Source organism: Rattus norvegicus, chromosome 18, assembly GCF_036323735.1.
Source record: "Rattus norvegicus strain BN/NHsdMcwi chromosome 18, GRCr8, whole genome shotgun sequence".
NCBI classification, from domain to species: domain Eukaryota; kingdom Metazoa; phylum Chordata; class Mammalia; order Rodentia; family Muridae; genus Rattus; species Rattus norvegicus.
This window is the reverse complement of record NC_086036.1, coordinates 72,880,640-72,901,984: the sequence shown is the minus strand read 5'-3', so window position 1 is coordinate 72,901,984 and position 21,345 is coordinate 72,880,640. Positions and strand designations below refer to the sequence as shown.

General features: G+C 46.3%; 2 protein-coding genes across 26 annotated transcripts in view; one reads left to right on the top strand and one right to left on the bottom strand.

The window, feature by feature from the left end:
• Pias2 (protein inhibitor of activated STAT, 2) overlaps positions 1 to 18,977 on the bottom strand; it is a 106,479-nt gene extending 87,502 nt beyond the window's left edge. For 10 of the 20 annotated variants that reach the window (XM_039097146.2, XM_039097154.2, XM_063277603.1 and 7 more), the window contains exons 1-2: positions 18,815 to 18,977; positions 7,417 to 7,508 (exon numbers count right to left, since the gene is read on the bottom strand). In XM_039097146.2, the coding sequence (XP_038953074.2) occupies positions 7,417 to 7,508; positions 18,815 to 18,977 (255 nt within the window). Of the gene's footprint in view, positions 1 to 78; positions 4,749 to 7,416; positions 7,509 to 18,728 lie in introns of those variants that run through there. The other 10 variants (XM_063277609.1, XM_039097147.2, XM_063277607.1 and 7 more) reach the window with 4 other exon arrangements.
• Katnal2 (katanin catalytic subunit A1 like 2) overlaps positions 18,894 to 21,345 on the top strand; it is a 76,125-nt gene continuing 73,673 nt past the window's right edge. For 4 of the 6 annotated variants that reach the window (XM_063277668.1, XM_006254972.5, XM_008772209.4 and 1 more), the window contains exon 1: positions 18,894 to 19,034. In XM_063277668.1, the coding sequence (XP_063133738.1) occupies positions 18,984 to 19,034 (51 nt within the window). In that variant the 5' untranslated portion in view covers positions 18,894 to 18,983. Of the gene's footprint in view, positions 19,035 to 19,582; positions 19,766 to 21,345 lie in introns of all 6 variants that reach the window. The other 2 variants (XM_063277667.1, XM_039097298.2) reach the window with 2 other exon arrangements.

The window sequence follows — 21,345 nt, the reverse complement described above, 5'->3', positions numbered from 1 at the left end:
GCACGCCCCGGCGGCGCCGCGCTGCTCCCGCCTCCCCTCCCCCCGCCCTGCGGCCTCCGCTCCCCCCGCGACGCTCACCCTCAACTCCTCGAAATCCGCCATTTTATCCCGCCCGCGGGCGCCTCAGCCGTCACCGCTCCTCCGCCCGCTACCGCCAACGACACCGCCGCCGTCTCCTGCAACATCCTGCACTGGGCGCCGCTCTAGACGCCGCGGCCGCCGCCGCCGCCGCGCCACCACCTCCACCACCTCCACCGGGCCCCTCACGTGACCTGAGCGGGAGCCCCGCCCCCGGCGCGCACAGGCCCCGCCCTTCGCGGCGCCCCCAGCCCACCGCGCGCGGTCTTCCGCCCGAGCGCCCCCCACGCGCTTCCGGTGGTGGCCTGTCCCTGCTGAGCCCAGTCCTGCTCGTCGCTTCCTGCCCCTGCTCCCTGTTCCCTGCACCGGAGCGCAGGCTGCTACTGAGGCTCTTACCGGAACTGTGGCGTTCTCCCCGGACTTGGAGGACGGCCTTGGCTGAGGAAGTGGCCAAGAGAAGAGAGTTGACAGGACTCACGGAAATCTCACTGTGCTCTACCCAAGGTGGCTGAGAACAGAGGAAGCAGCCTCAGGGCCATCCCCAGAGTAGCTGTGGTTGGATAATACAAGTATGGGTGATGGGGAAACCGTTGTTCCAGGCTAATGGTGATCGCGGTTACGAATTTTTTTTAATGTGTTTTTGTTGAGATAGGGAGTCTCTATGTAACCCAAGCTAGCTTGGAACTCTTTTGTGGACCAATTTTGAATCCGAGAGATTCACCTGCCTCTTGAGTCTTTTGAGTGCCGGGATTAAAGTGTGTGCCACCACGCCCAGTTGGATAAGACCTTTTAGTTTATGTCTTAACTTTTCACCTCGCCTGATATTTTTCCTGACCTTGAACGGACTACCAATGGCCTGGACAGCAAAGTTGAAATGATTGTGGGTGAGATTAGGAGAAAAGTGAAGTAAGAGCACCCCAGAGAACCCTGATGAAATTGGAAAGTCAGGAAATTCTGATAGCTGCAGAAAAAAATGAGATGAGAGACAGAAGGAGGATTGCTGATATTCCCAGACTCGGTTAAAAAAATGAAAAGAGGGGTTGGGGATTTAGCTCAGCGGTAGAGCGCTTGCCTAGCGAGCGCAAGGCCCTGGGTTCGGTCCCCAGCTCCGGAAAAAAAAAAAAAATGAAAAGAAGAAATAAGCCGGATACTTGAACTTGGGGGGTTGAAGCAGGAGGATCAGGTTGTTATGAGCCAGGTGGAGGCCACCCTGGAGTACAGTGTGAGAATGAAACAAAAAACAAACGTGACAGACAATGCAGAGTCAAACTGACTGGGCACACACAGTTCAGATTTCATTGATAAGACTGATGGAACCCCTGTTTAATATTGCTCTTACCTAAGGTCTTTTTTCCAGTTACAGTCATTCTGAGAACATTGCACTTGTATGAGTTTTAAAGTGTTGGATCCATGGGCAAAGAATTCCTACTCTATATATCTGTCGGTTCTAACTAGCTCACGAGGATCTTCCAACATACTAATCAAATGCCTTGATAAGGTTAGGCCATAGTTCAGTAGTAAGCTCTGAGCTAGACTCTGTTAGTCCCTGGCCTCCATCCCTTCCCCCCACACCACCCCCCAAAACACCTAAGCGCTAGAATGCCTCTCATTAAACTTTTACCCAAGAGCTAACTGAAGTAAGGTATACATGTGTAATAAGTAATTGAACTTTAATGAGTGGGATGTGGACAGTTGACTCAAATTAAGTTTAAAAACAAAACGCCGAGTCTTAGTCACTGTGCCACTTCTTAGTCACAGTGATTGGTATTGCTGTGAAGAGAAACACTTTGGCCAAGACAACTATTATAAGAGAAAGCATTTAATTGGGATCTTGCTTACAACTTCAACAGTTTTGGTCCAATTATGGTGGGGAGCAAAGCAGTATGCAGTCAGGTGCTGAAGCAGTAGCTAAGAGCTACAACCTGATCCAGATTGAGAAACCTGGGTGTGGGCTTTTGAAATCTGGAAGCCTAATCTCACCAACACACTTCCTCTGAGAAGGCTACACTTCCTAATCCTTCTAATCCTTTCAAATAGTGTCACTTCTAGACACTAAGCATTCAAATATAAAAGCATATGGGAGTTATTCAAACCATCATATTCTTTTCACTGACCTTCATAGTCCCCATAGTCTATCACAGCCTCAAAAAAAAAAGTTCAAAGTATCTTCTGAGAATCAAGGTATCTCTTATTGAAAACCCCTGTAAGATCAAAATCAGATCTCCTACTTCCAATACACAATGGTACAGGATAGGTATCACCATTCCAAAAGGGAGGAAAGAGCATAGTGAGGAAATACTGGACCAAAGCAAAACCAAAACCCAGCAAACTCCAAATTCTGCATCTCCATGTCCTATGTAAAGTGTTCTTCAGCTCTCCGGCTCCTTTCAGCCTTGTTGACTATAACACGTCTTCCTCTCAGGCTGATTCCCACCCTGTTAGCTCTCCTTGGCAGATATCCACTACTCTGGCATCTGCAGTTATTTTGGGGCCTCCAACACAATCCAGGCTTCACTTTCAGGGCTTCACACAATGGCCTCTCTGGGTCTCCATGCAGGGACACTCGTGCCACACACCTGGCCTCAGCAACTTTCCTTAGCCTCGGATGGAGAGGCCATAGCCTTGGAGGGAGAGTCCACAAGCCCCTTCTTGCATCCTTGGCTCTAAAGCCATAACCACATCGCAGAAACTGCCAGGTTCTTCTGATTGCTGGAGCTTGGTCCCCTCCGTCAATTACATTTTCACCAGCTCTCTGTCGTTGACGGTTTCCTTTACTACTTAAGTTTTTCTCTAATTCTTTCCCACACGTTGGAAGGTTAGCTGGGTGAGGTCTTGCTCCAAGGTTACAACTCGCTTTATTTCATTTGGCATCAAGCTTTTTTTTTTTTTTTTTTTTTTTTTTTTAACTGTTTATCTCCTTCAGCACAGGATTAGCTCCATAACACTTCCTGGTGCTCCTTTTCCTCCCAAACTACACCTGGATGTCTCTGTCCAGCTTGCCCCTTTTCATCATTGTAGATCTGCATAAGAATAGTTACTAAAGCCACGGGACACAGTCAGTACTATGCTGTCTTAAAATCTTTTCTGCCAAAGCCATTAATCCAAAACTCAATTTAGCAGCAGGCAGAGTTTTAGGACAAGGGCAAAAACAGCCGCATTTTTTGGTCAAAATACATCAAGAATGATCTCTAGGCCACTTGCTAATATTCTTTCCCTCCGAAACCTCTCGAGGTGGGCCGGTCATGATCTACATTGCTCTCAGAACCACTGTCTTCCATGTTCCTTCTAGGATGGCCCATTAAGCCCCGTAAAGTCCCAAAGTCCACACTCGACCAACAAGCAGCATGCCCTGGCCTGTTACAGTAATGCTTCAGTCCTGGTACCAACTTCTGTCTTAGTCAGTGGGATATTGCTGTGGAGACGCCATGGCCCAGACAGTTATAAGAGAAAGCATTTGAGTGGGGCCTTGCTTTCACCTTGGGAAGTTTGGTCCGTGAGCAAAGCAGGGAGCAGGGTGGCACGCAGGCAGTGCTGGAGCAATAGCTGAGAGCTACATCCTGATCATAGGCTGAGAGACTAAGGACTTGAAACCTCAGAACCCACCCCCAGTGACACACTTCTTCCAACAAAGCCATACCTCCTAATCCTCTGGAATGGTGCAACTCCCTGCCTCCTCTTACTCAGCGCTGGGATTAAAGACGTGCCGTCACTGCCTGGCAGAGTATTGGTTCTTAATAAGGGATAAGTCATCTTCCTATTTATCTTTCCTATGCCTCTTTTTACATACCTTGGATGCGTTCACTTGTAGATTTCCTCCTTTTCTCTGATTTATCAGTATGATAAAATGGATAGATTTACAGCCTGTGGGCATAGTGGTCTGCAGTATCCCCACCCCTGAGGATGAAGCTAGAGGACAGTTTTAGGGAGAGATGAAATGGACCCCACAGTCCTCAGGTACTTGACATTTGCTTCCAGTTGCCAGTACTGTTTGAGTAAGGAGTTAGGAGGTTTGGCCTTACTGGAAGAAGTATGTCATGGAGCTTGTATAGGGGTGTGGTTTTTAGCTTTCAAAAGACATATAGCATCCTAGTTTGCTTTCTGTTTCCTGTCTGTGGTTTGAGGTATGGGCCCTCAGCTCTCAGCGCCAGCTGCTACAATTCCCAGCTGCGATGGTGATGGACTCTTATCCCTCTAGCGCCATGAGTTAAATCTATCCTTCTGTAAGTTACTTTGGTCATGACGTTTTATCACAGCAATAGAAAAGTGACTTAGACAGATCGTAAGTACCAAGCCATCCCGACATGCCTAGTAAGAAGACCCGGCTTCAAGCAGACAAATAAAAAAAAAATGGAGATTATAAGTTTAAAAACCTAGATTCTAGGGGTTGGGGATTTAGCTCAGTGGTAGAGCGCTTGCCTAGCAAGTGTAAGGCCCTGGGTTCTGTCCCCAGCTCCGGAAAAAAAAAAAAAAAAAAAAAAACCAAACCTAGATTCTAGACCAAGATAGAATTTTGGCATAGGTTCGGTAACATAATAGGATAACAGTAAATCTGCTTTTATGCAAAAATGAGAAGCCAATGAGTGAAGTGATAACACACAAAACAAGAAACAGGTAGTTTTGAAGGGATAATAGGGAATGACTAAATGACTCAACGGGCTAGGGCGTTGGCCAGCAAACCTGACCACCTGCATTCCATCTCCAGGACTGATGAGCCTTGAGCACCATCCATTGTGGAAAGGGTTGGGATATTGCAGGTCTAAAGTCTAACATCCTGTGCCTATCAGGTGGTGCCTTTTGGAATGTGTTACCTCAGCAGACCATTGGGTTGCACCAACTCACAGCCTAATAGTGTCATCAGATGTTATCTAAGGTCACAACAGAGATTCCTCTGCTTGGCTGTAGTTTGTCGACCTGACGTTTCCCCAGGCAAAATATTCATTCATGTATGTATGTGTATGTATACACACACATATATATCTAGATACACACACACATATACATATATATACATATACATATATATATATACATATATATATAATCTCACATTGAGGCTTACCCCTCTAGCATAGCTGTAGCCATTTTGTTCCATGCCTGCCAGCTATTTCATATTGTTGACAGAAAAAAATAACTTGACTCAGAGCAGGGCCATGATGACCACATACCCTTATGTTCTGTATGTTCTGAGGTTTGTTAATCTTAAGAAACCCACAACCATAATCTCCACCTAGGACCAATCAGAATTTGGGCTCCGACCTGAATAAATACAGCCCTCACCTACAGAACTCATTGATACACAAGCACATAAAGCAATATACAGAAGAATATGCGCTTCATTGCTGCTGATAACAATGACAATAAACCCATGAATCCAGTGAATGGTCAGCTAGAATGCAGTAGATTCCTGAAAAGAACGCAATTTATAAAACAAAAAAACGAATAGGTCAGAACCATATAGAAGAGTGGACACATCTCAGAAACATTGCTAACCTGGGCTGGGTATAATGGTGGTTCTCTAATTCCAGGACATGAAAGGCTAAGGCAACAGGATCACTGCAAATTCCAAGCCAGCCTGGTGCAAATGTGGTTTCCAGGCCAACTGGAGCAACATAGTGAGACCTTGTCTCAAAGGAAGGAAAGAAGGGAGGGAGGAAGGAAGGAAGGGAGGGAGGGACGGAGGGAGGGAGGAAGGAAGTTGTAAGAGTTGCCAACTATGGGTTGGGGATTTAGCTCAGTGGTAGAGCGCTTGCCTAGCAAGCGCAAGGCCCTGGGTTCGGTCCCCAGCTCCGAAAAAAAAAAAAAAAGAGTTGCCAACTATCCATGCAAAATTAAAAACAATGCAAATTCTGTACATCCATGGCCATATACATTTGTGGTAGAATTTCAGCAGCAGCATACATTATGAAAGATAATTATCAAAAGTGGAGAAGTGAGTAACTGAGGAAAGGGGATAAGATCTGTAAGTCAGACTGGGGTTTACACAATATATAACATGTGGAATAATACATACTATATATTGTGGAGTACACACACACACACACACAAATTTGTGTGCAATTTTTTAAGGCAGGGTCTCACTGTGTAGCTCTGGTCTGGAACCAACCATGTTGACTAAGTTGGCCTTAAACTCACAAATATCCACATGGCACTACCTCCTTGGTATGTGTGTATGTTGAAATTTTGCACTTCACTTTTATTGATGTTGTGTGGACGTGACTGGCCACATAACACAGCATACATGTAGAGGTTAGAGGACAACTTGTGGGTGTAGATGTTCCCCTTCTACCATGTGGTGCTCTGAATGCATGCTCAATGCCTTCCATTACCTATGATATTTGAATACTTGGTCACCACAGGCTTAGGAGGTGTGGCCTCCCTGGAGGAAGTACATCATGGGGCCGGATTTGAGAGTTTAAAGACTCATCTTATTTTTCTCTCTTTTTTTGCTTCATGTTTGCAGCTCACTGTGAGCCCTCGGCCTCTGCTTCACACACACACACACACACACACACACACACACACACACACACACAAATTTGTGTGCAATTTTTTACTTAGTTACTTTCTTTTGCTATAACCAGGCATCATGATCAAGGTAACTTACAAAAAGAGTGTATTTGGGGCTTACAGTTTCAGAGAGAGAGTCAATGAATGAGTGCTATGGGCAGGAACATAGTAGCAGGCGAGTAGGGGTGGAGCTAGAGCAGTAGCTGAGATCTTACTTCCTGATCCACAAGCTCGAGGCAAAGAGAGCTAACTTCCAATGGTGTCAGCTTCTGAAACCGCAAAGCCCCTCCCCCAACAAGGCCACACCTCCTGATCCTTCCCAAACAGTTACACAAGTAGGAACGAAAACTCCAAGTGTATGTGCCCCCACTGCTGCCATGCCAATGCTTGCTTCCATTCTTCCCCACCGTGATTCTTGTCTTTCTGGAACCATAAGTCAAATAAACTCTTCCTTCTATGAGTCACCTTGGTCGTGGTGTTTCACCACAAGAATAGAAAAGTAGGGGGTTGGGGATTTAGCTCAGTGGTAGAGCACTTGCCTAGCAAGCGCAAGGCCCTGGGTTTGGTCCCCAGCTCCGAAAAAAAGAATTAAAAAAAAAAAAAGAATAGAAAAGTAACTAATGGGCTGGAGAGATGGCTCAGTGGTTAAGAGCACTGACTGCTCTTCCAGAGGTCCTGAGTTCAAATCCCAGCAACTACATGTTGGCTCACAACCGTCTATAATGGGATCTAATGCCCTCTTCTGGTGTGTCTGAAGACAGCAACAGTGCACTCATATATAATTAATAAATAAATAAATTAATTAATTAATGAAAAGTAACTAATACTCACCAATTGGGTTGGGATCAAACTCAGGTTGTCAGGTTTATGGCAGGTGTCTTTCCTGGTAGGTTTTCTGTTAACTTGACACAAACTGGAGAAGTCTGCTAAGAGGAAACCACAAATGAGACAATGTCTTTGTGAGACTTGCCTGTGGGCAAGCCCATGGGGCGGTTTCATGGTTAGTGAATTGGGGTGGGGACGCTGAGGGGCCACCCAGACCATCGTGCATGGTGCCCATTCTGGGCAGATGGTCAAGGCATGAGAATCAAGCCAGTAGGCGTAGCCTCTCCCGAGTTCCTGCCCTGAATTCCCCGGATGATAGACTACACACACAAGCTGCAAGAGGAAATAAACCTTTCCCTCCCTAAACTGCAAAAGTCCTAGTGCTTTAGCAAAACAATAGAAACCCCAACTTGTTTTTTGAGACAGAGTCTTAATATGTAGCACTGGCTGGACTGGGGTCCTCTGTAAGTGCAGCATGATTCCTTACCCACTGAGCCATCTCTCCAGCCCAACTACCAGCCTAACCATGTGCACCACCATGTCTGCCTCTTGCCTTGTTTTTGTTTGTTTAGATGTGTTTTTTGTACTGTGTGCCTGTAGGACTCGATGCCCAGCAAGTGCATGTAGAAGCCCAGAGGAGGATGTCAGGTGACCTGGAGTCGGAGTTACAGGTGGTTGTGACCCAACAATGGGAGCTGGGGGCTGGGGACTGAGCCAGGATGCCCTGCAAGAGCTGTAACACTCTTAACTTTGGGCGGTCTCTCCAGTCTCTCCTACCACCCCTCCGCTGTCTCGGTGGAGCCCAAATACTGTGGAGCCCAAGCTGGACTCAAGACAGACTATTTTCCTGCCTCTCTCTCCCAAGTTCTGGTTTTATAGACATAAGCTACCAGACCCACTCTCTCCTTGTTCTCTACATTGTTCCAGTAAAATCATTCCCAATAGCCAGAATAATATTCTATCAGGAAATCACATCCAACATACCCTTGTTTAAAACTACATCAGTGTGTGTGTGTGTGTGTGTGTGTGTGTGTGTGTGTGTGTGTGTGTGTGGTGGTGGTGGTGGTGGTGGTGGTGGTGGTTGTAGGGGGTGCACACCTTTAATCCCAGCACTTGGGAGGCAGAGGCAGGCAGATCTGGGTTAGAGGACAAGTTTGGTCTACAGAGTGAGTTCCAAGACAGCCAGAGCTACACAGAGAAACACAGTCTTGGATTTGGGGGAGAGAAAAATAGAAGAAAAAAAAAACTTATCTCAGTCTAAAAAGGAGAATCTAATTCCCTACCACAGTCCTCGAGCCCAGAGTTTCGTTGACCTTTTCACTCCGTGAGCATATCTTTCTTCTTAAAACTGCTTTATTTTCTTTACGAAATTAACTATCTTAAATCATATGAATTCATGGATTGTGGGTATAATAACCCTAGCCATCCGTTCCCTACTAGAACATAAGTTCCATGAAGGCAGACCCTGTCCAAGTGTCTTCGCTAAAAACATGGGTGTATAACAAGTATGAAACAAATGTTGTCTAAATGAATGGATGCTTTTCTTTTCACTTCAAAGGGGGGAAGGTGTAAGACACGGACTTCCATCTAGAGCTCAAAACAGATGTGAGGAGGGAGGTAGGGAGAGGAGAGGCAGCAAGGAGGGTCACCGCAGTAGTCAACGGCACAAACACTAAGGCTCAGACCGCGGAGCGAGCCGGCTCTGCGCCTGAGACCCACTGACAGCTATGTGCTGGGCATTTCTGAGCGTTAGAGCCAGATACTTTAGGTTAGGGCTGTTCTTCCTCCCATCGGCTCTCGCAGTCCGATTTCTATTAGGAGATCATACGCTACAGCCAGGGCTGATTCATTTGGGAGAAGAGCCCATCTGTCAGCCAGGAGAGAAACATTTAGTCTTCTGAGTTTGGGAAGAAGCTTTAAAGTGACTCATACGAATGGCAGGGACACTTCTGAGTGAAGGGGACAGCTGCTAAGGCTATGGGTCACAGCCCTTTTTGAACTGCGTTGTTCAGTGCTCTCTGGAATAACAATCCCAATAACCACACATCCACTCCCTCCAGTAACATATGCGGCTTTTTTAAGCCTGAGGACAATTTTATTAGTGGTTAAAAGAAAAACTTTAGGTCAGGCAAGCAGCCCAGAGGAGGGAGACAGAGAAGAGAGAGGAAGAGAGAGAGAGAGAGAGAGAGAGAGAGAGAGAGAGAGAGAGAGAGACTGACTACACAGTTTGAATTAACCTATGGAGGGGGGCAGCAACACTATGGATAAACACACATGGCCCTGAGGGGATAGTTTTAGAGACAGAGAGAAACTCAGAGTATTAGGGAAAGCAGACATGATTTAAATTAAAAAAAAAAAAAAAAAAAAAAAAGGCAGAAGGTTGAGCGCGGTGGCTCTAGCCTCTAATCCCAGCACCGGGGAGGCAGAGGCAAGTGGGTGTCTATGAATTCAAGCCAGGCTAGTCTACGTAGTGAGTTTCAGGCCAGCCAAAGCTACAAGGTAAGACTTTGTCTTTAAAAAAGAAAATTATGAGAAGGAAAGGGGCAGGGGAGGGGAAGGGGGAGGGAAAGAGGTATTTTTCTGAGTCAGGACTTCTAAGTCAGGACTTGGAAAAAACAGAGAGCAGGAAAATCTGTTTTTATTTTCCATTTCTTTTGTTTGTATGTTTAATTTGGTTTTGTGTTTTCAAGACAGGGTTTCTCTGTGTAGCCTTGGCTGTCCTGAAACTCACTCTGTAGACCAGGCTGGCTTTGAACTCACAGATCCAACTTGCCTCTGGCACTTTCAAGAATTGGGAATCAGAGGAGTGCACCACAGTGTCCAGCGTCTGCTTTTATTTTCTTACAGTTTAGTCCAGACTGGCCTTGAAATCAAGATCCTCCTGACTTAGGCTCTCTCCAGTGGTGCTAGGATTGCAGATAGACGTCACTATGCCTGGCTAGCTGGCCCCCCTTTTCTCAGTGAGGGAATTGAACCCAGGGCTAGTACATGCTATCCCTGACAGCACTCTTCTGAGCTACATCCCCAGGCCAGTTTTTAAAGCTAATATAGCAAGGGTTATTTGTTTTGCTGATGAGTCATTCTAAATGATGACGACGACGACGACGACGACGACGACGACGACGACGATGACGATGATGATATAAAAAATTTGGAGACAAGTTCTTTATATGTAGTAGTCCTGGCTAGCTGGAATTTACTATGCAGACCTGGCTGGGCTTGAACTCATGGAGCTCTGCCTGTCCTTGTTTCCTGAGTGCCAAGACTAAGGGTATGTGCCACCATGCCCATCCTAAGTCAGTATCTTGCTTGGTTGCTGTTGATTTTTGAAACAGCCTGGCAATATATCCCTGGCTGGCCTGGAACTAGCTAGGCCAACTTGGATGGTCTCAGAGTCACAGAGACCCACCAGCCTATGCTTTCCAAGAGTTGGGATTAAAAGCATACACCAGCACACCAGGCCCCAAACCAGTCTTTAATGAAACTGGACTCTTGCCTGGTTCCATTTAATCCTTGAACAGCTGCATATTTAACATAGGAAAACCAGTGCTTCCTAGAACAGGGCAGTGACAGGCAAGGTCCAACCCTGACCCTGGATCACTTCAGACAGGACTTCCGAAGCCCTACTCGCTGGGGTTCAGAAATCGCCCCGCAAACCACATGAACACCAATCCCATTCAGCTAGGGATGGATTATTGAATGCACACCTTCAGCTGGTCAATAAGAGCTGTAGCTCAGAATTCGGGGCTGAGGCTATGACCCCAAATAATTTTCTATGTCAGCTTATAAAGGCTAAAACTGCAAAGACCACAATGAGCTCATACACAGGTGCTAGAATTGCTGCACCATGGTTGGCCCTGACTCAAGCCATTTTGGACATAATGGTTTATAGCAACCTTTAATTTGTTGGGACCTATGTGAAGATTACAGTTGTAGAATTCAATATTAACATACAGAACATAAGGGAGTGTGTGGTCAGCATGACCCTGCTCTGAGTTATTCTTCTGTGTCAATGGCCCACAGGAGTATTACAGCAACCATATGAAATAGCTGGTGGGCATGGAACAAAATGGCTACAGCTGTGTTGGGCAGGGGGCAGGCCTCAACACTGCTGGTAGGTTTTCTCCTCTGAGAAAGTATAAACCAATTCAAACCATATTAAAGTCATGCAGACCCGAAGACAGAGAAGCAGGGGTCAGAGAGAGAGAGGGCGCCAAAATGTCTGGATTATAAAGAGCCCCATGAACGGTCAGGGTAGAGGGCAGGGTATGCCAGTCAAGTCCTGGTAAGGACTAAGGAATGCTGGGAGAACCTGGAGGCCCGATCCATTGGTATGTTAACTAGGCACCTCAGCCTCTTGTCCAGGGTCTGACACCCAGCACCTACCTCTATCTGAAGAGGCAATCTGGTTCTGTGGTTTAGGATAAATCAGAAAATGGCACAGGGAAGTGAGGTGTGTTGGAGCAGACCTGAGAGCCCAGCTCTCCAGAGGTGGAAGCTGAGGGATTGGAAGGTCAAGGTCATCCTCTACTACATAACAAATTTGAGACTGGGTTTGGCTACATAGGAATGTTAAAAAAAGACAAAAATAGTTAAGAGAAGAAGGAAGGAAGAAAGGGAGGATGGGGAAGGCCAAGGAGAAGGAAGGAAATGCAGTAGTGGTAAAACCAGCAAACCAGCAAGTGAATTTCATGGAACAGATCCACCTTCTTCCCCATCTACAACTGTGGGCAAAGAGAGATACATTAACACAGAGAGGGACAGACAGTTGGCCAGTTTTGGAAGCTGTTTTTAGCATCATAAAGACCAGTTTTTAAATAACTTTTGCTTGGAGAGGACTTGCAGTTACCTGCCACAAGGTCTCCCTTTAGATAGGTGTAGTTCCTGTCCAGCATGAAAATATCCTCTTCCTGCTCTCCTCTGGGCACTCTGATTAAGGCAGTGTGACATAATCAAACATGGCCCCCATGTAGCTCCATAGAGCGAGGAGGACACGGAAGTGGATAGATGGTGGATGATTTTTTTCAGGGTTTTGTTTGTTTGTATGTTTTTCCAGGCCAGGATTCTCTGGGTAGCCCTGGCTGGCCTTGAATTCAAGAGATTTGACTGCCTCTGCCTCCTGAATGCTGGCATCGAAGGCGTGCGCCACCACCGCCAGGCAGATTTATTTATTTTATGTGTGCAATGTTTCGTCTGAATGTGTGTACATCATATGCACATGGTACCCACTGAGGTCACAAGAGGGTGTCAGGTTCCCCCAGGAACTGGAATTAGAGACAGTTGTGTGCCACCTACATAACTGGATATGCATGTGTTCACATGCATAAAGTAAACATAATGAAATCTTTTTAAAATATGCCCTTGCTATAGTCAAAAAGAAAAGAACAGCAGCCTTTTTGTTTTTCTCTTTTGACACAGGATCTATGTAGCCCTGGCTGTCCTGGAGCTCACTATGTAGACCAGGCTGGCCTCAAGACCCACCTGCCTCTTGCTTCCTGAGTTCTGGAATTAAAGGCACGTGCTAGGACACCCAGCTTGATAATTGACCCTTTGAAATGATCATGGGCTGCAGCTTTTCAATACTTTGTAAATTAATGTGGCCTGTGAAACGGATGGCAGCTTTGCAGTCTGTTCCAAATAGATCTGATGACCCAGTGGAGAAAGGTCAGTAAAGTCAATCCCAAGTGGTATAGAAAGAAGTAGACAAAGAGATGTCATTAATGCTCATATGACATATAACTTGGTTTTGGTTTTCTGTCGGGTATTTTATTATGTTTTGGTGCTGATGGTTGATGGTGAGGACATGGTGAGGGTGAGCTCTACTGTGGAGCCTGTCCCCAGGCCCAACTAACCTTTTATTTATTTATTTATTTATTTATTTATTTATATATTTATTATGTATAGAGTTCTGCCTGCATGTACACTTGCACACCAGAAGAGGGCATTGGATCCCATTACAGATGGTTGTGAGCCACCATGTGGTTGCTGGGAATTGAACTCAGGACCTTTGGAAGAGCAGCCAGTGCTCTTTAACCACTAAGCCATTTCTCCAGCCCCCAACTAACCTTCTTAATTATTAGTTTGTTTGTTTATATTAAACAGGGCTCCTAACTGTTGAGCCATCTCTCCAGTCCTTAAATATATTTTTTTTAACATGAGGGTTCCAAGAGCTGAAGAATGAATGACAAAAATAAATGAATAAATTAATAAACAAATAAGGAAGGATATGACTGCTCCTAGGTATGCTGGAAAAGGAGAAAATTTACTACATATATATGGGAGAGCATAGCAAAGAGTCAGGGACAGCTAGGAGATTGGATCAAGCTGAGCTGGACCATGTGGGGAGTGGGGCAAGGGAGGGGAAAGGAAAGAGAGTGGAACCAGGTGCAGGAGCCAAGACAGAAAAAGGTAAAAAGGGGGAGTAGCTCAGGCCCTTAGCTGGAGAATCCAGGGTAGAAGGCAGGGTAGGCTGGCCATATTCCATAATAGGTAGGGACTGAGGGATGCTGGGAGAACCGGGGTGGGGGGGCAGGTATGCTTTGATATGTTAAATAGGCACTTGGCCATTTGTTGGGGGACAGGGGATGAATCTTTTTTTTTTTGGAGCTGGGGACCGAACCCAGGGCCTTGCGCTTCCTAGGCAAGCGCTCTACCACTGAGCTAAATCCCCAACCCCCAGGGGATGAATCTTAACACAGAGAAGGCTCAGTGGCTAAAAGTACTGGCTGCTCTCCCAGAGGACCCGGGTTCTAGTCTGTGCATCCACATGGAGGTTAACCACCATCCACAATTTTGTTTCCAGGGGATCTGACACCCTCTTATGGCCTCTTTGGCACACATGTGGTACAAAGTTATACATAGGAACATAACACCCATACACCTAAAATAAATCACACAACTGGTTGCTATGGTGGCAAAACTACTGTGCAAACTATTGTGCTCAATCAATCCTCCTGCCTCAGTCTCCTGGATAGCCAGAATAGCTTTCTTATATAACAGGGGAATTCTTATTTTTTTTCTGTATTACTGGCTTAGTAATAAGTTGATATTTTATGCAATTATATTTATCTTTAAGGATTCCTACATTCCCTTCCCCACCCCCCCATGCCTCCTATGGTTCTAGTCTAAGAGGCCATATTGTCTCCGTTGGCCATTTGGCAAATGTCTCAGCAATTGAAGGAGGAGAGGTTTCCTTTGGCTCACAGTATTCAGCACATCATGGTCACCTGTTCCACCAGGAGCCCCAACCTGTCAAAGCCGCTGCAGACTTGAAACAATGCTGCAAGTTGGGGACGGAACACTCAGAATAGGAGCCCAACGTTGGGGCTGTGTCTTGGGTACACTTCTGACTCAGATCCTGACAGCCATGCCTGAAGATGTTTTGGTTGTTACAACTTGAGGGCGGGGTGCTGGCGCCTGGCGGACAAAAGAGGAGGGAATTTTCTCTGTGGACAGTCATGACAAAGAAAAGTGGGACCCCACACTCAGCAGGGATGAGACTGAGAGACTCTACCCAAACCTAACAAGTCCAGCTCAGAAACTCTCCTGAGAACAAAGTGTGTGATTCCTTCCGGGTCAGTTGCACGGTGAGTTCAAGGTCAGCCTGAGCTACATGGTGACACCCTGCCTCAAAGTCCTGAGGACTGAGGCTGTAGTGAGGTGGCAGCTCACTGCTAGCATGTGCAAGGCCCTAGATCACCACAAAATTAAAACAAAACTTCCCCACAGGAAAGGATACGAATCACTCTTCTGCCTCTGCTGCTTTTTCCAAAGTAGGCCCTAGCTAAGATACAGTAAATATATGTAGTTAAAAATATATTTTAGCATGGACTAAGACTGGTATGCTGTTCATTCCATAAGGGGTGAGGTGGGAGTCTAGGTGCTCTGGGACACCACAAAAGGATGTGCAGAGAAGGGCTGGTAAGATCTTACTGTAGAACAACCAGGGCCTGTTTCCTAACCTCCTTCCTGATCTCCGTCCTTTGGCATTTGAGTCCTCTTCAGTTGTTTTTATTCCTTTTCAATTTCTTTTTTAAACTACTTACTGTGTAGTCTGGAAAGGCCCGAAACTCAAAATGTCACACAAGCTGGTCTCAGACTTAAGGGTCCTGCCTCAAGTACTCAACACTACCCAGTATTAGGACTGACGTCACGTGGACCCACACCCACCTCCTGAGACTTACGTTTTGCCTCTCCTTCCCTCACCTTCTGTTTTCTCCTCCCTTGACCCTCCTTATCATATGGTATACTCTGGGCTAGATTTGAACCCATGGAGAGCCTCCTGCTTCGGCCTCCTGAATGTTAGGACTTTAAGCATGGACCACCACACTCAGCTCATTAATGGTTTCTGGAATGGCAAACCCCAATAGCTTTCATTTTACTTTGCTTGGATCCTTAAGGTAAGGTGTTATGGAACCTGGCTATGCCACTAGAGCCTTTGTGACTTGAAAGTTAAGCTACTCCTTTTCCCACGGGCTGAAGATTACGTGTCTATTCAAAGACCTTGTGATGGTTTGCGTATGTTTGGCACTATTAGAAGGTGTGGCCCTGTTGGAGGAAGTGTGTCACTGTGGGGGTGGGCTTGGAGACCCTCCTCCAGCTGCCTGGGGATGCTCAGTCTGTTCTTGGCTTCCTTTGGGTGAGGATGTAGAACTCAGCTCCTCCTGCACCATGCCTGCCTGGATGCTGCCATGCTGCCATGCTCCTGCCTTGATGATAATGGACTGAACCTCTGAACCTGTAAGCCAGCCCCAATTAAATGTTGTCCTTTATAAAACTTACATTGGTCATGGCATCTGTTCACAGCAATAAGACTAACTAAGACAGACCTGAAAACAACATTGGTCTTGTAGTTCCCCACTGGAGCACTTGGGTGACCACCGGAATTGTTGACAGTCAATACTGTTTTGAGAGAGTCCTTTCTTCTGAACAGTGCTTGAAAGAAGGATGAGACACGCTGTATCCAGATGTACGGTTACAGCTTTGTTGTTCTGTTTACAGAACGCAGAGATTTAAGAATGCGATGTGGGCCCTAGGAGGTTTTGAATGGGAAATGAACATTGCTGTCCTCTTTAGCCGCCAGTCCCCTGAGCTCCTAAGAAGAGAACCAGCCTGTCCTTTGACACTTTAAGTTAGGCACTGGCTTTGTTCTATACACCAAAGTCCTAGATGGCACCCTTTCCCAATAAAAGTCCATTTCGTTTACACTGACAACTGTTTTGTTGTTTGTCTAAAACAGCGTCGCACATAGAAGGTCCTCGGACTCTAACTCAGGGCCGAAGAGATGGCTCAGTGGTTAAGAACGCATCCTGCTCTGCTGCGGACCGGAGTGGTTCCAGCCCCCACAGCAACAGCCCACAATCACCTATAACTCAGCCTTCAGGGGATTCCCGCTGCAGGCATCATAGTCACTCACAGGCATACACATACACACTCACATATTGAAAAATAATAAATAGTCTCTTTGGGGCTGGGGATTTAGCTCAGTGGTAGAGCGCTTACCTAGGAAGCGCAAGGCCCTGGGTTCGGTCCCCAGCTCCGAAAAAAAGAACCTAAATAAATAAATAAATAAATAAATAAATAAATAAATAATTAGTCTCTTCACAGGGCAACAAAATGCAGCATAAGAAAATGAGGTAGGACCCTGTACTGGCTGGTTTTACGTGTCAACTTGACACAAGCTGAAGTTATCACAGAAAAGGAGCCTCAGCTGTGGAAACGCCTTCGTGAGACCCAGCTGTAAGGCATTTTCTCAACTAGTGTTGGGGGTGGGGTGGGGGGAGGACCCAGCCCATTGTAGGTGGTGCCGTCCCTGGACTGGTGGTCTTGGGTTCTATAAGAAGGCAAGTTGAGCAAGCCAGGGGAAGCAAGCCAGTAAGAAACATCCCTCTATGGCCTCTGCGTCAGCTCCTGCTTCCTGACCTGCTTGAGTTCCAGTCCTGACTTCCTTTGGTGATGAACAGCAGTGTGGAAGTGTAAGCTGAATAAACCCTTTCCTCCCCAACTTGCTTCTTGGTCATGATGTTTGTGCAGGAATAGAAACCCTGACTAAGACAGACTCTAAATGGCATAGAACCTGTGTATTATAGATGCTCAATGAGTTATAGAGGTTAGTACTTCTTACGTAGTGGTCAACAGCTTTAAACAGTGACAAGTTTGAATCAGAAGGCTGGGTGAGGTTGCTCATGCCTGTAATACCAGCACCCAGGAGGCTGAGACAGAAGGATTGCCACACGTGAGACCCTGTTTCTCCCCCCCCCCCAAAGATAGAGTGTAAAACAATGTTATTGAAGTTCACGTGTAGTTCAAAAGAACAGGGGTAGTACGTGTTGAGAAGCCAATGGGAAGTGAAGAAATTAAGACTAGTCCTTCCAGAATGTTCCCAGTGACTGAGAGGTAACTCAGTCCCACAGTTAGAAGATAATACTTTTTTTTTTTTTTAACATGGAGAACACTTGGGGGTTGGGGATTTGGCTCAGTGGTAGAGCGCTTGCCTAGGAAGCGCAAGGTCCTGGGTTCGGTCCCCAGCCCCGGAAAAAAAAAAAAAGAAAAAAAAAAAGGAAAAAAAAAAGAAAAAAAAAAGATGGAGAACACTTAAGTATTTTATATCTGGACCAGAGAGTGGACGAAGAAGGCAGACACTAAAATGATGGGACACTGAAGTTCTGGCACAGAAAGGCAAAGGGGAAAAGATTAACAGTACAGTGGCTCACACCTGCAGATCTCGGGACTATGCAGGCAGAGGCAGGGGCATCACAGCAAGTTAGAGAGGTCAGTCTAGTTCAAATAGCGAGTGGCGGGTCAGCCTGTACTGCACGACGAGATCCTACCTCAGAAAGTTGGAAGCAAGAAACAGCGGGGCTGGAAAGATGACAGTGTGGCCAAGAGTGCTTCTTGCTCTGCCAGAGGACCCTGCACTCACTCACATAGCAACTCACAACTGTCTGCAACTCCAGCTCCAGGGGAACATGCGCTCTACCACTGTGCTAAATCCCCAACCCCACACATCTTTTTAAAAAGGGGGGAACCACTTAAGTCATAAATGAGTTTATAAGAAAACAGGAGAGGAAATTCTACCACTCCTAGCGGAATTGGTCTGAAGCAAAGGCAGATGAAAGAGGGAACCTGGTGCAAGACTCATGTTCCTAAAGTCCCTGACAGTCACAGTGTTGGTAGCCTTTCAGGCTGGGGCACGATTTCGAAGAAAACCTGCGGATAATTCCCAAACCTTTACGCGTAGCCAACCCCCTCAACAGCTGCCCAGACCCAAGGTCAAGTACAGTATGAATTAGGAGAACCCCAACACTCGCAAAACCCACCTGCAACGGTTCTACTAATCATACCCTCTCGGCCTTTAGATTGACTGGGATCACGCAGACGCTCTGGATCAAACGCTTAGTCTAACCTTGATTGACTCCTTGAAGAATCCGTCTGTGGCCGGTGATTGGTTGGGACGTCTGGGCCCTGGCCAATCCCGACGGGGGCGGGCTGGTTAAGCGTCCGGTTTCCAGCAGACACAAGTCAGCTAGTGGCCCGCTACTCTTCTCTCTTCGTGGTCCTTGACTCATTGTCTAATGGAGCTTTCTTACCAGACTCTCAAACTCACGCACCAGGCGCGGGAGGCGGTAAGGAAAGCTACCCCAAACAAGCAAAACCCAGGGTTGTACCAGGAACTCTTGTTACAACAGATTCGCGAGTCTCTAGTTGCTATGGCGACAGGGGCGGCCGCTGAAGTGGCGCAAGCGCAGTAGCTCTAGGTTTCCTTAGGGAGGCTGGCTTTGAAGTGGTGATCATTAAGCAGGATACATTAAGGGGAGAACCGTGGACGATTTGGGAATGACTTTGAACTTTTTGAATTAGAGCTGCACGGTCGGTTTGTGACTTAAGGAAATCGGATTTTGAGGGTTAGGTTAAGCTGCTTGTTGATGTGAGTTTGAAGTGTGCAAAATGAGGTTTTTGAGTTAAGGGTCAGCATCCGGGGTAGAAACAGGCTGGCCTCTGTGAGTTCGAAATCAGCCTGGTGTACATAGCAAGTGCCAGGCCAGCTAGAAAGGATACATAGTGAAACAGACGAACAAAGCATTGGCCTGGAGGTAGATTTCTAGATTTAGGTTCTCAGTTGCCATTACCAAGTCTAGAGCTCATCGGCCTTACACTGGCCCTTCTCCTTCAGGGTATCCATTTGAAGTAAGAGAATTGACTGTGGTCCTTTTCAAACGAGGGTTTCGTGAATTTACAATACATTCCATGGTGTCCTGCGGTGTGGGTCGTCTGCTACTGCCAGCAATATTTCCACAACAGTGAACATGAATTGAAGGCTTACCGTATTGCAGGCACCGAGCAGCAAAACAATACTGTGCGTACTGGGGGTGGGGGGGTGGCGGGGAAAGATGAATAAAATTAAAGCCAAGGAAATACGGACATCTGGAGTCTACTCAAGGATCCAGGATGAGTTCTTTCTATTGATTTTTTTTTAAAGCTCCACAGGTGACGACTACATTGGGTAGATAAGAATCACTACCCTCGTGTCTTTTACCTTAAAAAAAAAAACCTGAAATTATTTTGTGTGTATGAGTGTTTTATCTGTGTGTGTGTATGTGCACCACCCGTATTCAGTGCCGGAAGAGTGCATTGGAGCCTCAGGGACTGGAGTTACTGGTTTGTAAGCTGCAATACATGTGCTGGAAACTGAGCCTAGACACCCCTGGAAGAACAGCCAGTGTTTCCAAACTGCCAAACCATCTCTCCAGTTCTTCTACTACTCTTTTAAAGTGCCAATAATGCCACACACCCAAAATACACAGCCTGCTGTCAGGTATCCTCTCTACCTTCTAACCTCTGCACGTTCCAGAGGAAGCAGGCTACCCTGGAAATTGCTACTTCCTCACTCTGGCCGTTGTTTAAGCCCCTCTCCGCTCTGAGCCGGAACCACCTGCATGAGAATCAGAAGCACTGTCTCATAATGAAAGTGGACCCTTGGGCTCCAGTCTGACTTACTGAAACAAACTAGGATGGACTTGTGAAACTGGCATCATAAACACACACCAAGCTTATAAATACAGCACGGGCCTAAATGGATTTACGTATCTCCGTGCTTTCATTTCCATCCATACATAGGAAAACTCCAAACTACTTCTAGCCCACTCTGCTCGGTATGGGACCCTTGTTTCAGGAATGTGCTGTACGGAGAATGTAATGGTCGCTGATGGCTCAGTTCCTACTTTCAACCTCTTTTGTCATCACCTATGCCTTTCCCACCTCTCTGACTCTGAAGTAGTGCAACAATATCAAAACGAGAACTCCCGGTCTCCCACAGCTCCCTACAGAAGGAAAACATCAACAAATGGTCTTTATTCTAAGTCTATAACTTTAATAGCTCACGTTACTGCCCTCATCCTGATGCCCGCTGAGCCCTTGCCTGCCACACCTCAGTAGTCTTTTATCTGTCCTGTTGAGGTTGCCTCTCTCCACTCTTTGTTGGTCGCTACTCTTTGGCTGGGATTCTTTTAGTGGATTTCCATTATACTTGGAAAAAACAAACCCAGACCTATGACCAGACCTATGGAACACTATAGTGAGACAGAAAACTGTCCCAGAGTTTTTTCTTGCCACTCTCCACTTTGTCTCCCTCAGCAGCAGACACATTTCTTTCTGATCAGACAGATCTCCAAACCCCTAGAGTCTGTACATTAAAAGCTGTCTAACTGTAATTCATTTATTATCTGTTGTCCATATGCAACATACTCTCAAAAACAAAACAAAAAAACAAAAACAAAACAAAACAAAACAAAAAAACCCCCTAAACCCCAAGTTCTCTGAAGCTTCAAAGACAAAGATCCAAGTCTTCTTTGTTTGTTTGTTTTGTTTTGGGCCCTAGATGGCGCCAAAGCGATGTGTAGCTATGCACAGGGTTACATGCAACGGGACTGTGTTGAT